Source organism: Mustela nivalis, assembly GCF_964662115.1.
Source record: "Mustela nivalis genome assembly, chromosome: 1".
Taxonomy (NCBI): domain Eukaryota; kingdom Metazoa; phylum Chordata; class Mammalia; order Carnivora; family Mustelidae; genus Mustela; species Mustela nivalis.
This window is the reverse complement of record NC_139020.1, coordinates 213,608,360-213,625,149: the sequence shown is the minus strand read 5'-3', so window position 1 is coordinate 213,625,149 and position 16,790 is coordinate 213,608,360. Positions and strand designations below refer to the sequence as shown.

Sequence of the window (16,790 nt, the reverse complement as noted above, 5' to 3'; positions counted from 1 at the left end):
TCGCTCCCAGTTGGGAGGCGGAGGGCACGTCCTGGTATAACTTTCCGTCCCTGAAGCTGAAGCTAATAATAGCGCCTACCTCCTACTTGTGAGGACTAAAGGAGATCGCGCTGGGAACGGATTGGGCAAAAGGTCTGGAATATAATGAGTCTTAGGTATTAGCTCCTTTTAGGCTTTCAGTAATGGCCCGTTAAATAGAATCGGGAATGTATAAAGCGTGACCTTAAAGTGATAACGGAAGAAGGGCAACAGGTAAATGAAATACTTTTTGAAAGTCCCCTCTGAACAGTAACAGGGTATCTAGAAAAGATTAAAGAAGGCACCGTGGACGCCCAAGACTGGAATACTACATTTCCCAGAAATCTGTAGGAGCCTACAACTCCCAAGCACCCCTTGCCTGCTGTCGTCTCCCGGAAAAGTGCACGTGCCGGCAGTCAGCATACGTCATGGCGGCCAGACGCCTCATTGGGGCTACGTGGACCTGGACCTGCTGGCGAACCCTGGAGCTCCCGGTGCCTGCCGAGCCTGGAAGACTCCTCATACGGGGCTATGCCAAGAGACCGGGTGAGCTGGGTTGAGAGGGACCCAGAAGAGAGAAGTTTGGGACACTGGGGAAATAGTGCGCAGGCGCTGGGTTGGGAGGGGCTTCCTAGAATCATTGCGCAAGCGCAAAGAGGCAGGCGCTGAGCGCTGTACGCAGGCGCAGTGTGAGATTCCTGGGAAGGGATTGCTCTTAACTGCGCAGGTGCGGGGTGTTTTTCTTGCTTGGGGGGTGGGGTTGTCATGAACTTGGGTCCCAGTCTTGTTTGTGGCCTTAACGGCACTGTGTGATCTTGAGCAAATCGCCACTGGAAGTTTGAGGACGACTGGGGCCCATCTGAGCATTAGGCGCTTGAAACAAAGGCAAAACCTCCCGGGTATGGCCTGGCCTGCTCTGAGTTGGGAGGAGGGAGCTGACGAGGGGTTGGGGCTTCAGGACGCGTGCCACCCCTTCTCTGGGAGAGGAACAGAGCTGGAGAGCAGTGATCGGTCGCTGCAAGCGTCAGTGTTCGATGCAGGCCATGTCCCACTTAAAATCGTCTTGGGTGCAGCAGACGGTCTAGTCGGGGTGGGGGGCACCAGCGGTAAGAGGGGCAGAAGGGAAGGCGGGCCTCCCGCGGCCGCCGCTGGCAGAAATGACTCTCCCACCCCGCAGTCATGAAGGGGGGCAAAGGCGGCAAAGGCGGTGTGGCCAGTGAGGCCCTGAAGGACCCAGACGTGTGCACAGACCCTGTCCGACTCACCACCCATGCCATGGGTGTCAACATCTACAAGGAGGGCCAGGACGTGGTCCTGAAGCCAGACTCAGAGTACCCTGAGTGGTGAGTGAGCCAGGCTGGAGAGCCCAGAGAGCGCGTGACCGGGTGAAGAGGGTCTGGCTGATCAAATCTGAGGCTTCCGTGGGGCCTCCCTGGGGGAGGGAGGCAGGACTCGAGACCCCAGTGGGTGGAAGGAGCTTTAAAGGTGGAGGGTATAGTCAGTGCAAAGGCCCTGGGACAGGACTGCACCCAGTTTGTTAGAACAGCGGGAAGTGAAGGTGGAGCATAGAGGGAGATGAGGCAGGGAGGTGATGGATCTCGGCCCTCGCAGGGCCCCGGGGGATGCAGGGAAGACTTTGCTCTTGTCCTAGGACCAGTAGCAGGACATAGAAGCCATTGACTGTGCTGATCCTTAAAGCTTAGGGACAGTTCAGAAATTTTGAGTGAATGGGTGGGGAGGTGTTCCCCGCGGACATTACAGACAGTGACCAGGAGGCAGAAGACTCAGGGCATCCCCAGCTCGGGGTGGGGAGGTCACCACCACCACCATGTGGCTGGGCTGCAGGGCCCAGGCTGCTGCCACCTCTGCCCACGGCGCCCCGGGTGGGGGGCCCTCTGGGGCTGTGCCTTGCCTGATTCCTGCCCATGCTACGGCAGGCTGTTCCAGATGAACGTGGGCCCCCCCAAGAAGCTGGAGGAGCTGGACCCCGAGACCCGAGAGTACTGGCGGCTGCTGCGGAAACACAACATCTGGCGTCACAACCGCCTGAGCAAGAACCGGAAGTTCTAGCGGGCCAGCGGCCGGCCGGTCGGAGTGCTGGGACCTCGCCAGGCCCCGGAGGAGGACCCTGTGGCACACCTCGGCTTCTCCACCTGGCCTCCACGGGAGACTTTATCTTCCTGGAGAAAACGGGGTTTTCTGAGGACAGAGGAGCTCCCTGAGCTGGTGCCTATTTGGTCCCCACAGCAAGGCTGGATCAGGGCGCTGTCTAGTGCGGGTGGGCAGGGTGGCAGGCCTGGGGGCCGGGGGATGAGAGGGTGCCTCAGGCCTGTGGCTCCAGGGGGGAGGCTTTTCTAGACACGCCTCTGAGTTGTAGGGGATTCAACGCTGTTCCCAACTCTGCGACCATGGGAGAGGGACTGACGCATCTGGGGCGGGCTCTCCCGGTGTGCTGGGCTCGGGGGCTCCGGTATCCCGATGGCCCACTCCCTCTGGCTCTGGGTCCTTGTCGCCCGGTGGGTAGTTCCTGGACGGGGGTAGCTCCAGGACTCCTGGCTGACACCCCCTACCTGGTTTGGCAAGCCCAGCCAGAGGGACGGGACGACTTCTCCTTCCTACTAAGGTCACGTGTTCTCTGCATTGCCCATTTGAGCCCCGGGACCTAGGTCTATCCACCGTCTTCCTTTCACCTCACTCGTGCCCAGGGCTCAACTTCTCCCGCGCCCACCCCACTAGGAAGTGCATCGGGAGTTTTGCATTGGGCCCATGAACCTGACCCACAGCCTGAGTGAGAACCAGCTCCCAGCGGCCCCACTTCTGTCCTGCCTGACTAGGGGCAGGGGCTCCAGGGCCGGGTCGGAGAGGGTGTGTGATTGCAGGGATGGAGTGGCACGATGCGGGTACCACCTGGGGGGCTGGACCAGGGCCCTCCAGGCCCCTCTGTGCTGTCTTGTCTAGCGGGGTGGGCAGGGCTGGGGGCTAATTCTGCCTCCTCCCAGGAAACCCAGAGCCCTCATCCGCTTAGGAGGACTGCGCCAAGCAGATTACCTGCCCTCCCTGGTGGCCCGTCCAGAGCAGGTCCCAACCCTCCCACCTCGGGAGCTCCGGGACTCTCAGGGTAGAAACAGTTGTAATGGCCACAAGGCCTGACCAGACCTGCCTCCTGTCACCTCACTGCCCGCGCCTCGCTCATTGATCAGCCCCAGGGACCTCCTGGTGGTTCCTCCCCTTCACTGGGCCCAGTCCTGCCCCAGGGCGTTTGGACATGCCATTCCCTCTGCCTGGGTGGCTCTTCCCACAGGTGTCCCCATGGCTCGCTCTTTTACCTCCTCCAGTTCTCCGATGTCCCCTCCAAGAGGCCCACGACCGCCCTGTTAAACTTCAGTCCTGCCCCACACTCGATTGCCTCTTGTCTTGCTTTCCCTCAGCACTTAAAGCCAGCGGGCGCTTCGCGTACGTGTGTTTATTCGGGTGTGCTGCTCGTCTCCGGCGGGGCTTCGCCAGGGCAGGGGTTTTTATCTGTTCGCCAGCGTGTCTGCACTGCATGGCGGGCGGATGGATGCGGGGTGGGCGGACGGGTGAGCGGCCCGGCTGCCACAACGTACAGAACACGCGGCCGTGGGACTCGTGTATGAGATGCCAAGTGAGCTGAGCTGAGCTGAGCAGACCCGCTCGAACCCCAGCGGGTATGTGCTGGCATGAGGACCCAGCAGTGCGCCTGTGGTCCCTTCACGGACCGAGCTCACACAGGGTGCTGGTCGCCTGCAGCTTCTGCCCTTAGCCCCTCCCCTCCGTCCTGACCCCGGCTGCCGCGTCCGATGGGGAGGTCCCCTGTCGTGCGGACCCTAGGCCAGTCCCAAGCCTGGTCGCACCCTGTTCCTTGCCCTCCGCGGCCTCCTTGTCCTGGGGTCCATCTGAGTTCTGGGAAGGCTGGTCGGCAAGCCTGGCCTCTCTGGGCCTCGGTTTCCTCCCCCCACAGAGCAGCCGTGTGAGGGGTGAAGCGTCGGGCCCCGGTGGGCGCACGGAGTGAAAGCGGGGGTTTCTCTGCGGGCAGGAGGCCCAAGGGCTGGGGCTCAGCTGTGAAGGGCGAGCGCGGGCAGGGGACGTGGGTGCAGGAGTGCAGCTCGCCATGGCCTCGCTGTCCCAGAGCCTCACCGTGCACCCCACGCCAGTCTGGCAGACGGGGAGACCGAGGCCTGGGGTCAGGCTATCTTGTTCCTGAGATGGTGCCCGTCCCCCTGCAGGGCCGGCTGGGGGTGGGGGCTCCAGCACGGGTGGCCACGGACAGGCGGAGAAGACAGGGCTGGGTGGGCCCCACTCAGGCTGGGGGCCAAGCCCTGTCCAGAACCTGTGCGTGCTCTTTGGCCAGCAGCCGCAAGGATGCCTCCTCCAGGGGGAAGCCCTCCGTGAAGGCTGGACCAAAGGCATGGGGCCCAAAGGGTGACTGCAGCCCCGGGCCTGGGCCCAGGAGGCGCGGGAGGCCTGGAACGGCCGGGGGCCCGGGGCCCAGCCAGGGCTCCAGGGGCAGTGGCATGGCTGGGGGGCGGGCAAACGGCAGTCCTGGGGCCTCGGGGAGCCTTGGGGCTGCCACAGCCCCGGAGCCTGACTCCAGACGCTCCTGGCGGCGCCACTTAGCCCGGCGGTTCTGGAACCACACCTGGAGGTAGCGAGAGGACCAGCTGAGGACCCGCGAGGAGGAGCCAGCCCTCTCTTCCCCACCCCGCTGTGGCCTTCGGGGCTCCCAGCTCTGCAGGGTTCTGCCTGCCGTCTGGCCTGCCTCCCACCTGCAGTGCCAACATACCGTTACCTGTCTCGAAGGGTCCCCCAAGCCCCCCACCAAATCAGCCCCAAGTCTTCCGAAGCTAAGCCCTCCTCGCCACTCCGCCGAGCCCCTCAGGCTCCGCAGCCTCTCTTGGCCCCGGACACCGGGTCCAAGCCGCTCAGCTCGGCAGTGGACGCCCTTCACGACGAGCTCACTCTCAGCCGCGCTCGGCCTCCGCGGCCACCGGCTCTGCACCAGCGGCAAGTGGCCCCCGTGCAACCTGTCCCACAGCTCAGCGCGCACTCCTGGATGCCTAGAGATCACCCGTTCTCCTTTCTTTCTTTCTATTTTATTTTAACGTAATCTCTACACCCAGTGTGGGGCCCTAACTCACAACCTTGAGATCAGGAGTCACGTGCTCTAGCAGCCGAGCCAGCCAGACACCCCAGCCTTTTCTCCTTTCTAACTGGAAAACTCCTACTCAAACGCTAAGGTCCCAGTCCCACTTCCCCTCCTCTGGGGAGCCTTCCCAGCTTCGAGATCTCACGCCTACACACCGGGAGGGTCCCAGTGCGGCTCTGGCCCCCTCCCCGGCCCGTGGCCGCCCTCACCTGCACGCGCACCTCGGGCAGGTGCACCTTGGCCGCCAGCTCCTCGCGGCTGTAAACGTCTGGGTAGTGGGAGGCCTCGAAGGCCCTCTCCAGCTGGTGCAGCTGGTACGTGGTGAAGGTCGTGCGGTTCCTCCGGTGCTTCTTCTTGGGGGCCTCCTCGCCCGGGCCCGGCCCCCCGCCCTCCGCCGCCGGCCCCTCACCGGGGCTCAGGAACATGGCTTCTCCTCGCCCCACCTGGCCGGGCGGCAGCAGGACGGAAGGCGGTGAGGCAGCAGCAGGGACTGCCAGCCGGGGAGGGCAGGGGAGCCCCCGGCATCCGCTGGGCCGGGGTGGGGGATGCACCTTCCTTCCGCCTCCCCGCCCCCCTAGCCTTCGGGATGCTCTTGCTGTCCGTCCGTCCGTCTCCTCTCCGTGCGTCTGTCCTTCCACCTCTAGTCCCGCTTCCCCGCCTGAGCCCTCCCCGACGGCCTCCATCAACCTACAGCTCAGCTTTGGTTGGTCTGTCTGTCCATCCCCCTGTGAGCCTGGGACCCCCAGGAAGGCAGGAGGCTGGGAGGCTGCCCCCGCTGTCCTCCGTCCTGGGGTGGGGCCTCTCTGGACCTCCAGCTGCCACTGTGCCCACCTGCCCTGTACTCACCGCCCCCAGCAGCCCCGCGACGGCCCCAGTATCCACGCAGCTCCGGCCCCAGCAGGCCCAGCACCCCGTCTGCTGCTGGCCTGGCCCTGCCCGATGGGGCGGGGAGCGGGCTGGGGTCCAGCAAGGGGAAGATTAGCGCGAGGTGATTAATTGAGGCGGCCCCTCCCACCCGGGCACTGGCTGCTCTGAGCTGCAGAGGGCGGGCACTGGGGAGGAAGGCTGGTGTGTGTGTGGGGTGGCCACGGGCCTGGGTCCACTTCCCCTCACAGGACACCAGCAAGGGCCTCCCCTTCTCGGGGCCTCAGTTTCCCTAGCTGTAGAAGGGTGATACCAAGACTTACCTGATGGGGCTCTCACGGGGCAAGGAGGGAAGCCAAGTAGAGAGCATTGCACAGCTACGGGCACACAGCAGGTGCTCAGTGTCCACCACTACTATGTTTATCAGCTGGGGCCACAGAAATTTCCTCTCAGACGCACAGGTGGTGACAGGGGTGGGGGAAGCCAAGGTCCTGACAGGGGAAGGCCGTTCCAGTTGGCTCCCCCAGACGCCAAGCTGGCCAGGGAGTAGGGGGCATTTGCGCTGGGTTTTGAGGAATGAATAGAAGTTCACTCTTCATTCATTCAATGAATGCTACTGAGCACTTACTGTATCCTGGGTACTGTTCATAGCAGTGAACAGAACACATCTTGGAGCTGACATGCCAGTAGGGGAGACAGACAATCCGCAAAGAAGACAGAGCATGGCAGGTGCTTCCAAGGCCAGTGAGAAAACCCCAGCAGAGGAGGGAGGGGGAACAGAGGGGGGGTTGCTCTTTTAGAGAAAGTCAGCAGAATGGGGGGTGGAGGCCAAGGCTGAGATGCGAGACACAGCTCTGCATGAAGGGGAGGTCACCAGGGAACCACGGACCGTTGTGGAGCAGGGCGGGAGGCATTCGGATGGACGCATCCATTGTGGGCAAATGGGAGGCCGGGAGACGGCTGGAGGCCCGGTCAGGGCAAGGGCTCTGGGGACGGACAGAGGAACAGTCCTCCGGGAGAAAGCTGGAGAACAGGGAGGCACTGGTGATACCCAGGCCCCCATTTTGGGGACAGGGGATGACAAGATTGTCCCAGAGGCAGTGGCCCAAGAGCCAGAGCTGGTCCCAGGGGAAGGCCCTGAGGCTGGCTTGCCCAACCGTCCCCTGCCCACCCAAAGAGCCTGGTGCCCAAGAGGAGGGGAATCTGGGGTTGGGGGGTTAAGGTGAGGCCAAGAAAGTGTCTGATGGGTTCAGAGACCTGGAGGACAAGGAGGGAGACTGTCTCTGCGGAGGGCGGCGGGAGGCCCAGGCCCGGGTACGGACCAGGAAGCAATGCAAGGAAGACAGGGGGCCCCTGCCTGGGTGTTGGCTCTGGAGGGAGGGGGCGCGGGAAGGAGAGACAGGCTTGTGGGCACCCCCGTGAGCGGGGCGCCAGGCCCCGGAGGAGTGGGTCCACCTGCGCGCACTAACGGCCTTGGATGAGGAACCAGCTGTGGCTCCTGCTGAGGGCCAGGAAGGGGGTCGGGCCTCAGCGCCCAGCAGTGGGGGAAGTCGGGCAGGGGCCCCCAGCCACCCTCAGCCCAGGCGGGAGGCCTGGCTGGTGCTTCCCAAGGCTCCCCGGGGCCCTGTGAGCCCAGCTGCCCTGTCTGGAGCCCTGAGGTGGGCTCCAGGCTCTGGAGCGGGGGACACGAGGCCTGCAGTAGGAGGCGGGGGCGGGGGGGTCCCTAAGTCTGTAATTGCTTCATTACTAACGAGCTGCTCTGTTCTCAGGCCCCAATTAGCTAATTGGCCCCGGGTGGGTTAAGAGGCTGCAAGAGGGATCTGGGCCTTGGGCGCTGGGGCTTTGGTGGCTTAGCGGCCTGGGCTGAAGGTGCAGACGCTGCGTCAGCTTAGAGGACAGGATTAGGGGCGGGGCGGGGCCACGCGACCCCTCCAGCGGGATTGCGTGGTCAGGCCACGCTCAGCCCCACTGGCCTCCCTTCCTTGTTTCTCCCCCAGGAAGAATCCCGAAGCCCCTTCAGGTGCTGGTGGGGAAACTGAGGCCAGTGGGTGGGGAAGGCTTCTGGGGGGCACCACAGGCGTTCAGTGTGACCTTGTGAAAGTCCCCGAGCCTCAGCTGGAGGTGGACCAGCCAAAGGGGGAAGGTGTGCCGTGGTCTGGCCCATCCCTCCCCAGCCCTAGCTTCGGGGGTTTCTGGGGTGAGAACCACCCCAGCCTGGCCAGAGACCCCTCGAGGCATCCTAGAAGCTTCGCTGGATGGAAACACCAGTTGAGCTGGGGGTGACAGTCAGTCACAGCAGTAACTGAGCCTGTGCGCGCAGAACCCTTGGCCGGTGTGAGCCTTCAGATCCCCGCTGCCACCCCAAAAAGATGCAGGCTCATAGCGGGGCTGCTGGAGCCCAGGCTGGGGGACCCCCTCCCCCGCTCACCAGATGCACTAACGTGTAGCACTAATGTCCCCCTCATCCTGGAAATGCTCTCAGGTCGGATGGTTGGTCACCACCGGTCAGGGCCACAAGGCTCAGAACCTGGGGGTCCAAGCCCGAGTCCCAAATTCTGCGTGGGGTGTGGACACAGGGGCAGGGCCACACTTGGCAGCCAGTCTCCCCCGGAGTCACTGGTCTGGAAGCACCACGGGGTGAGACCCTCCCGGGCTCCCGCTTGCCCACCCTGACGGGCAAGGGCTGAGGCAGAGGCGGTGGAGGAACCACCCCAATACGGTGGCCGTGGGGGTACCACAGCAGGAATCATGGTCCTAAGTAGGTCCGGGGGTGGTCGTGATAAGGGCCTGGGGGGTCTCCGGGCTCCATCCCTGGAGACCTGTGTCCCTGCAGTGGCTGCAAGATCCCGGCTGGGCAGGGCTCTCAGTGGGTAGACACCGGGCAGGCGGACGGCCCCGGGCTGAGCGATGGTGGCAGGGGGTCCCATGGGGTGCAGGACGCCAAGGGCCGCAGAGAGACTCAGACACCGGCTGTCCTTGGAAAGCAGTCTTTATGGAGGGCTGACCCCTCGCCTCCCCGGTCCGCGGTGCCCACGGGCTGCCTGGAGTCCCCTGTGGGTGCCTGCCCCTGCTGCGAGCCAGATGGGCCACTCACCGGACCTGACCCTCTTCAGGCCTGGCCGTGCCCCCACACCGTGCCCTTCACTCTCTCCTCTGGGGCCCGAGGCCCCAGTGGGCAGCGTCAGGGCTCCTGGCCTCGGGGCAAGGGACAACTGTCCGCGTCCTGGGCCCCCGCTGGGGCCAAGGCACCCGCGCTACGCAGTTCCCGGGCCAGCTTCTCTGCCAGTTTCCGGAAGGGTGGCCGGCGGGCAGGCTCAGCCTCCCAGCAGCTGCCCATGAGGGCATGGATGGGGCCCGGACAGCCCTCGGGGGGCTCCATGCGGTACCCCTTCTCCACGGCCTCAGACACCTCCTTCAGCGACTGTGGGAAGAGGGCACAACGGCGTGGCTGGGGTCAGGGCTACAGTCGTCAGACCCGCAAAAAGCCCAGAGCCTCCCCCCAGGCCCCACTCACCATCTTGGGGTATGGAGCCCGGCCGTATGAGAACACCTCCCACAGAAGCACCCCGAAACTCCAGACATCCGACTTGCTGGAGAACTTCTGTGGGGCCCAGGATCAGGGTGAGGAGGGGCCCCAGCTTCCTCCAGGCAGTCCTCCTGGGCTCGCCTTCACTCTCTGGTCGCCTCCCAACAGACTCCCTCTGAACCTCCCTGAGCCAAGTGGGACTCAGACCCAGTGCAGGGAGGGGTCCTTGGTATTCTCGGGCCCAGGAGAGAGCCTGTCTGTTTCAGAAATGGGGAAACCCGGGCCCAGAGGGGTTCACACAAGGGAGAGGCCAAATGTAAGCTAAAAGGGGACGACCGTGGGTCAAGTGCTCACTGGGGCGGCAGAGCCATTCCCTTAAGAGAGGTCCAGAGCAAATGAGAGCTGTGCCCAGGGTCACAGAGCAGGGCGACCAGGGCTTTGAGGGTCGCAGGGGCGGTGGGGGGCTCACCCCGTGTTTGAGAGCCTCCGGCGCCGTCCACTTGACGGGCAGCCGGCTTGCGTCCAGCCCCTTCCGCTCAGCTTTGGCCAGGCCGAAGTCGCTGACCTTGGCCACCAGGTCCTCGGAAATGAGGATGTTGCGGGCGGCAAGGTCTCGGTGCACCAGCTTCTTGCTCTCCAGGTACTCCATGCCCTCGGCCACGTGCCTGGGGAGGGGGCGGAGCCCGAGGCGGGGGTGGCTCCGAGCCTCAGTGTCCCCTTGACCTTGGAGGCCCCCCCCAACTCCACCCTGCCCCGGGAGCCCCACTCACAAGGAAAACTGGAGGAGCTGGGGGGTGCTCACGAGGGCCCGGCCCCGTGTGCGCAGAAAGTTCACCAGGTTGCCCTGCGGGGGAGGGAGATGGGCCTGGGGGGCTCGAGGCTGCTCGGCGGCCCCCCCCAGGCCCCGAGGGCACCTCAGGCCTCACCCACACCTTGCTCACGTGCTCCATGACGATGTAGAGCCCCTGGTGCAGGATAACGCCCAGCAGACGCACCAGGTTCTTATGCTGCATCTTCCTGGGGGGGCCGGCAGGTGGGCGTGAGAGCTCGGCCGAGACCCCGCCCCCACGACGCTCCGCCCCCACGACGCCCCGCCCCCGCCTCACGTCATCACTGCCGTCTCGTCCAGGAAGGCCTGAGCGGTCACGTCACACTTGATATTCTTCACGGCCACCTTCTGGCCCAGGTACTCGCCCTGCAGGACCGCTGGGGGGAGAACGGGCGTAGGAATGCCCACCCACCCCGACCCCACGCGCCCCAACACCGCTGCGGGGCCCCAGGCCCCGAAACCCTTCACGCCCACAAGCTGATCGGAGACAAGCGCGAAGCATGTGCCGCTCGGGGACCAAATCCTATCCTGTCAGAGGGCACCCCGCTTCTGCCAGGCCCCCAAGTTCAGGGACGCCTGGGCGGCTCAGTCGGTTAGGGCCCCCAAGTTCTGGTGGCTTTTAGTGTTTTAAATGTTTGGGGAAAAAAATTGAAAGAAGAATACTACTTTGCAACAAAGGAAAATTACAGGGCGCTCCCGTGTCAGGCCGCAAATAAAGTTTTATTGGTACACGGCCCTGCCCGTTCATCTACCTGTGTCTGCGGCTGCTTCCCTGCCGCAAAGGCGGAGCTGAACACGGACTCAGACTGTCTGGCCCCAAACGCCTGGAATAGGTGCCCTCGGGCCCTTTACAGAGAAGGGAAGCCGACCCCTGACCTCAGTAAGCCCCAGAGCCTTCCAGGGGAACAGCTCCCAGGAGAGGCGTCCAAGCACAGGGCCTGGACGGGTGAAGGCATCACGCACCACCGCCGAGCGCCTCCCGGGGCTGACCTCAGCCCCTCACAGAGCAGATGCTAACGGGGGGAAGAATTACTTCACCCCCCAGTGATTCCTAAACCTGAACACGCCCCCCTCCCCCCTTCAGCCTCTGACCGAGGCCTCCACTTACCTCCAAACTCACCCTCTCCAATCCGTGCGCCCAGCGTCAAATGCTGCAGGTTCAGTAACCAGCCAGCTGTGGGGGGAGGGGGTGGGGGACGGGGTCACGGGGGAATGGGCCCCACCTGCCGAGAAGCCAGGTGCGGTCCCCGGCTGCGTCCCAGCCAGGGCACACATACAGCTGCTCCCAGCAACGGCCTGAGACCCCCCCCACTCCCAGCCCTGTAGTCAAGTGCTGGAAAGCAGCCGAGCCAGTCTGCCCCGAGGGGTGGACCCCAGGCTTGCTCTCCAGGAATGCCCCATCAGGTCCAGGGGGAGATGTTGACAAACCCTTTAGGGCTACCCTTCTCACTTCTACCTGAACACTGTGTCCCTCCAAATATCCAGAGGCTCTTCCCTTTAAAATCCTGTACCTCTGGCCACCCAGGATACACACCAAAAAATACAAGAGACACGGGGACCAGTAAAGCTTCTGGAATCTTCTGGCAACGTTTCCAGAATCTTCTAGAATCTTCCAGTGCTCTAAAGTGCTTTAAAGGGTCTGGGGTCCAGCCTCCCTGACTCCCTGTCTCAAACATGCCTGTGTTCTCCCGTTCTCTCTCCTCTAGTAGGTTCTTTAGTCCCCTTCCCCTTCCTCCCCAAAGCCCCCCCTCCAAATCACGAGCCCTTAGTCATGGCCATGGACAGGGACACCAGCTTCCCCTTGAGGCCATCCCCGAATCATCCAGATTTCCCGGGAGAGACAGACACCATCATCAGGTTTAGGAGTGGCCTTGGGAGGGGGCATTGCTCAGGGCCTTGAGCATGGAAGATCTCATTATTGGGGGGTAGGGGAGCACTTCAGGTGGAGGGAACAGAAAGCACCATAGCAGAGAGGCCAGAGAGGAAAACCAGGAGGCAAGCAAAGAGGAAGGGTTTGTAGACGAACGGAGAAAGATGGTTCAGCCACAAGGGAAGGTTCTGGAAGGCAGGAGAGCGACGTGGGTGGACTTTCATGGTAGAAAGTCACTTCTGGGGGCCCAGAGGCAGGGGTCCCATGGAAGAGGTGGTCTGGTGGGATGGTCTGAGGCCAGGCTGGGGCTGGGGTTCAGGTCTTTGGCCCAGGCGACAGGGCGGATGATGGGGACACAGAAGCAGCAGCAGGGGTGGGAATTCGCTCCTTGTGGGCTGGTGGGCGTCTGTGGGTGCCCTTGCCTGACCTGAGGGCTGCCCCAGGTCTTTCGCTCACAGTGCCAGCACAGCAACATGCTCATGCAACGTGGCCTTGGCTGTGGGCCCCTGGGGAGGGGGAGGGCCCTACCTTTGGCCAGCTCCTCCTCTGCCGACTTGGTGCCCTGCTTCCTCTTGGGTTTCACTAGCTTCGTGCAGATGGCCCCCTTGTCCTTGCTGTAGTGCTGTGGGGTGGGGTTGGGGCAGAGGCAGCGGTGAGCCTGGCCCCCCTCCACGGGGGGGTGCGGGGGGGTGTTGGCAGGGAACCCCTGCCTTCTGTGCCCTCCCCAGCGGGGGCTCTCTGAGTGGGGCGGGCAGGAGCCAGGGAGAACGGCTTCGCTTCCCACCCGGGGAGTTGGACTGGTTTCCATGGGAACGGAAAGGATCCAAGCTAGGAAACAGGAGGATCCTGGGGAAGGTGGGGCGGTGGTCTGTGGATTAGTGTCGACAGGGAGGTTCCTAGGGGTGCCCAGAGGAAGCACCCCAGATCCTCCCTAGAGGTGGACCCGGAGACCCAGACCAGCTGCAGGGCTGATGGTCTGCGGGGAACAGCTGCTCCTTCCCGCACTGGGGCTGAGCAGGCAGCTTTGGGTGTCCTGGGCCAAGCAGTTCCCCGAATCGAGTGGAGGTTGTTGCGGGGTGCGGGTCCCTCGGCCTCCACGGTGCAGACCGTGCGGCTCTGTGGCCGGGTGAAGGGGCGGGGTCCCGGGGCCGGAAGGGGCGGGGCCTGCGGCAGCCACACCTCCACCATGTCCATGAGGTTGCAGAAGCACACGGCCTCGTCGATGGTCAGGTGACCGTCGCGGTGCAGCACGCGGTAGTGGATGACGTCGCGGCCGAAGCTGACGCACAGCACGTAGTCGCCGGGGTGCCGCGCGGACTCGCGCACCAGGAACAGCCCGTCCTCGGGCGGCTGCAGCTGCTGCACGGCCTCGTGGCCCGAGATCTTCCCGTGGAACCACCTGCGGCCGGGCGGGAGGGCACGCTGGGGCCAGGCCGCCCCAGCCCTCCTGCTGCCCATCCCGGGCGGTCCCCAGACCCACCCCGGGCCGTCCCCAGACTCACGGCATGAGGCTGAGCTTGGGGTCGGCCGACAGGGCCTCTCGCTCCCGCAGCGCCCCTGCCGCCAGCAGGCCCTCCTGCCCGCTGGCGTGGTGCTTGGCGCGGTACCAGCTCTTGCTCTGCAGGGAGGGAGCCAGGAGTCGGGGCTGGGGGCATGGGGGCATGGGGGGGCCGGGTCCCGGCAGAGACACACCCCACCGCCCGCGCCCAGGCCCTCCAGTCACCACTCACCTCGCAGGCCTCCAGGATGGTGACCACGTCGCCCTTGCGGAAGGCCAGCTCTCCCGGCTTGGGGCGCGTGTGCTCACACTTGGTGATGCATTGGGTGCCTGGGGCCCAGCGCCTCTGAGAGGTGGGGGAAGGGGTGGGGGAGGGACAAAGGGGCATGAAGGAGAGGCCCAGGGAGGGAAAGAAGTAGAAATTGGGCAAAAGACAGCAGGGCAGAGACAGAATCCAGAGGGAGCAGCCAGGGCAGAAATCTCACTCAAAAACCCCGGGTCCCAAACCAGAAGGTCAGGAAGAAAAGGTGACAGAAAGGTAGCATCAGGTGACAGTGAAAAAGTGTGCAGCACTGGCTGAAGGGGCCTGAGTCCCAGAGGACAGCCCCCACCCCCCGACATGGGAATGAGGTCCCGCAGCTGTGGGCCTGGTGGAGCATGGCCCAGAACCCCAGCGCCTGGCTTGGGGGTACTCACCGTTGGCATCCTGGCTGAGATGAACGCCCGACGCCAGGCACGGAGGAAGCAGGGGCTCACCTGGGGGCGGGCAGAGAGCAGCTGGAGAGCCCCAATCTGAGGCAGACTGGGGCCCAGGGCCATTACTAACTAACCACTTCCTGCCCAGGCCAGGGGGAGGCAAGGGCGGGAGGGCATCCCCATCGGGGGCTCCAGGGGGTGGCTTCCCAAAGCCTCTCTGGGGAGGTGGTCTTTACCCACAGGAGTTCCTTATCAGTCACGGCCATGGAACATCAGCAAGGAAACCATAGAGTCCGGCCCCGCCATTGTCCCGAAAGGGCAACGGGGCCATAAGGTGGGCCCAGAGTGAGTGGCCATAGGGTGGGGAGGGGAGAAGTGCCTGCTGGCTCAGGCCCCAGTGGCCACACAGTGGGTGGGGACCGGGTGCCACCTAATTGAGCTTGGCTCTTCCTCTTTTCTGATAAGTGGGCAGGGGCACGGTGAGGAAACAGAAGGTGATTCAAGGTCATTCCCAAGTATCTCTGAACCTAGGGTGGGGCCGGGAGGGCATGGGGGAGGGGGCATGTAGCCCTACTGGGCTCCTCTGGCCATCCGCAGAGACTCTCTGATGCCCCCCAGTCCCAACACCAACCTAGGACAGACAAACGGTCTCTTACTGCTGCTGGAGAAGGGGCTTGTCCACCCCCTTCCTCCTCCTTGGACCCTACAGCCGGTGGCTGGGCAGTGGGGACGGTCGAGGGGGATGAGCCTCTGACCCTCCAGTATTACCCCCATAAACCCCCAGCCCCATGTGTACTCACACGCATACTGATCCATGTACACACGAGCACACACAGAAACACATGGGGCTTGGACACAGGTGGACACAGGTACCCACAGGCACGCGGGTATGCAAGCAAAAGCACGTTCACCTAGAGACAGGTGTGTACACTTCTACACATGTGTACACACGGGCAGACTCTCAGACATCCAGAAATGTGTGTACCTGTCCCCCACCCCCCCAGCGCACACAGAGACCCACACTTGAACACCTGGGCACGGAGCCGCGGGGCGCCGGCCACTGGGCCACCCCCGCACGCAGAGCTACACGCAGGGCCGCGCACACGCATCTCGGCCACACGCGAACATCCCTCCACGTGGACGCGCGCATACACACACCCGGGAGCTTGCAGACGCGCACACTCGCGCCCAGAAAAACACCCCCACCCTGCGCCCGATCGCCTCTAACCACCCGCTACCCCAGCCGCGTACCCGCTGCGCACGCCAGACGCGCACTCTCGCGCTCACACCGGCCTCTCCACCGCACGCCCGGGACGCCCCCGGAGCCCTCGGGGTTCCCCCTGACACCCCGCCACTGCCCCGCAGTCTCTCCCCTCACCCCACCCTCCCCTCCACCCCCCCAGCCACCGCGCTCACCTGTTCAGGGGGCGCCCCCGGGCCGCGCCCCGCGCCCACACCCAGGAGGGCCCCCGCGCGCTGGCTGCGCACCCCGAGGCAGCCCTGGCTGCACAACTTGGAACAAGTTGCTCCGTTTCCTCATTTTGGGGTGGGGGGAGGAGGGCTGGGGGAGCGGGGGAGCGGGAGGCGCCGCGGCCCAGGAGGCCCCCGCAGGTCCTAGCGCCGGCCGCACTGCGGTCTGCTCCGCGCGCCGCCGCCGCCGCCACCGCCGCCGCCGGCCCCTCCCCTCCCCGCCCCGCCCCTGAGGCCCCCGGCGCGGCCCGCCCCACCCGGGCGGGGGCCCGGGGCTGTCGCCGGCTCCACGCCGCTCCCTGGCACCGTGCCGCGGGGCGCGTACCCCGTCCACCCTGGGAAACAGGGGCCTTGGAGCGCGGAGCGGGTGCAGCGCACAGGGCGGAGGAGTTGCGGGCAATAGGGAGAGTGAGTTGCCCGTCTGGGGCGATAAGCAAGCCGCAGAGCCCACACTATGCCTCGGACACTTCGGACTGCGATATGCCCTTCTCATCCACCTCCTCTGCCAAGAAGGTTGTTGGTGCTGGCGTCTGGCGCGGAGCGATTGCTCAAGAATGTCACTGGTCATCGGTGTGTTAGGGTCACCAGCAACATTAGGGGGACCCGAGGAACCGGAGGCCTCCTGCTGGAGCCTGCCCGGGGTCAGCCCCGCTCTGCCCGGGGTTCTAGGGCCGGCGGCGCAGGCTTCGACCTCAGACGACGGTTTGATGAGCATTTGCTGGGCGCCGGACGGGCCCCCGGGGCACGCAGCCCAGCGATCGCTCCGCTTCTGCCGGCCGAGTCCGTTGGACAAGGGCGGCTCTCGTCAGGAGGTGCGTGAGGGCCCAGGACGCCCAGGGAGCCTGAGTCGCGTTC

General features: G+C 64.6%; 3 protein-coding genes across 9 annotated transcripts; 1 reads left to right on the top strand and 2 right to left on the bottom strand.

The window, feature by feature from the left end:
- The first annotated feature begins 433 nt into the window (after positions 1–433).
- Positions 434–3,415, top strand: MRPL54 (mitochondrial ribosomal protein L54). The gene is made up of 3 exons (XM_082735831.1): positions 434–564; positions 1,196–1,361; positions 1,956–3,415. The coding sequence occupies exons 1-3, from the start codon at positions 447–449 to the stop codon at positions 2,086–2,088; spliced, it is 417 nt and encodes a 138-aa protein (XP_082591957.1). The 5' UTR covers positions 434–446; the 3' UTR covers positions 2,089–3,415.
- Positions 3,416–4,207: 792 nt separating this feature from the next.
- Positions 4,208–6,020, bottom strand: RAX2 (retina and anterior neural fold homeobox 2). Of its 2 annotated transcripts, none has more exons than XM_082735806.1 (2): positions 5,392–6,020; positions 4,208–4,675 (listed from the first exon to the last, which is right to left on the bottom strand). In XM_082735806.1, the coding sequence occupies exons 1-2, from the start codon at positions 5,863–5,865 to the stop codon at positions 4,337–4,339; spliced, it is 813 nt and encodes a 270-aa protein (XP_082591932.1). In that variant the 5' UTR covers positions 5,866–6,020; the 3' UTR covers positions 4,208–4,336. The 2 variants fall into 2 exon arrangements, with proteins under 2 accessions (XP_082591932.1, XP_082591931.1); XM_082735805.1 differs by having other exon boundaries at positions 5,404–5,930.
- Positions 6,021–9,019: 2,999 nt separating this feature from the next.
- Positions 9,020–16,145, bottom strand: MATK (megakaryocyte-associated tyrosine kinase). 6 transcript variants are annotated; one of them, XM_082718878.1, is made up of 14 exons: positions 15,882–15,997; positions 15,266–15,376; positions 14,466–14,525; positions 14,002–14,115; positions 13,774–13,889; positions 13,451–13,670; positions 12,800–12,893; positions 11,510–11,575; positions 10,679–10,778; positions 10,505–10,589; positions 10,343–10,416; positions 10,042–10,237; positions 9,561–9,647; positions 9,020–9,467 (listed from the first exon to the last, which is right to left on the bottom strand). In XM_082718878.1, exons 2-14 carry the CDS (start codon positions 15,269–15,271, stop codon positions 9,228–9,230), a joined length of 1,458 nt encoding a protein of 485 aa, XP_082575004.1. In that variant the 5' UTR covers positions 15,272–15,376; positions 15,882–15,997; the 3' UTR covers positions 9,020–9,227. The 6 variants fall into 6 exon arrangements, with proteins under 6 accessions (XP_082575004.1, XP_082575003.1, XP_082575002.1 ...); XM_082718877.1 differs by lacking the exon at positions 15,882–15,997 and adding an exon at positions 14,702–14,774 and having other exon boundaries at positions 10,514–10,589; positions 15,266–15,335; XM_082718876.1 differs by lacking the exon at positions 15,882–15,997 and adding an exon at positions 14,702–14,774 and having other exon boundaries at positions 15,266–15,332.
- Between the last annotated feature and the right edge of the window lie 645 nt (positions 16,146–16,790).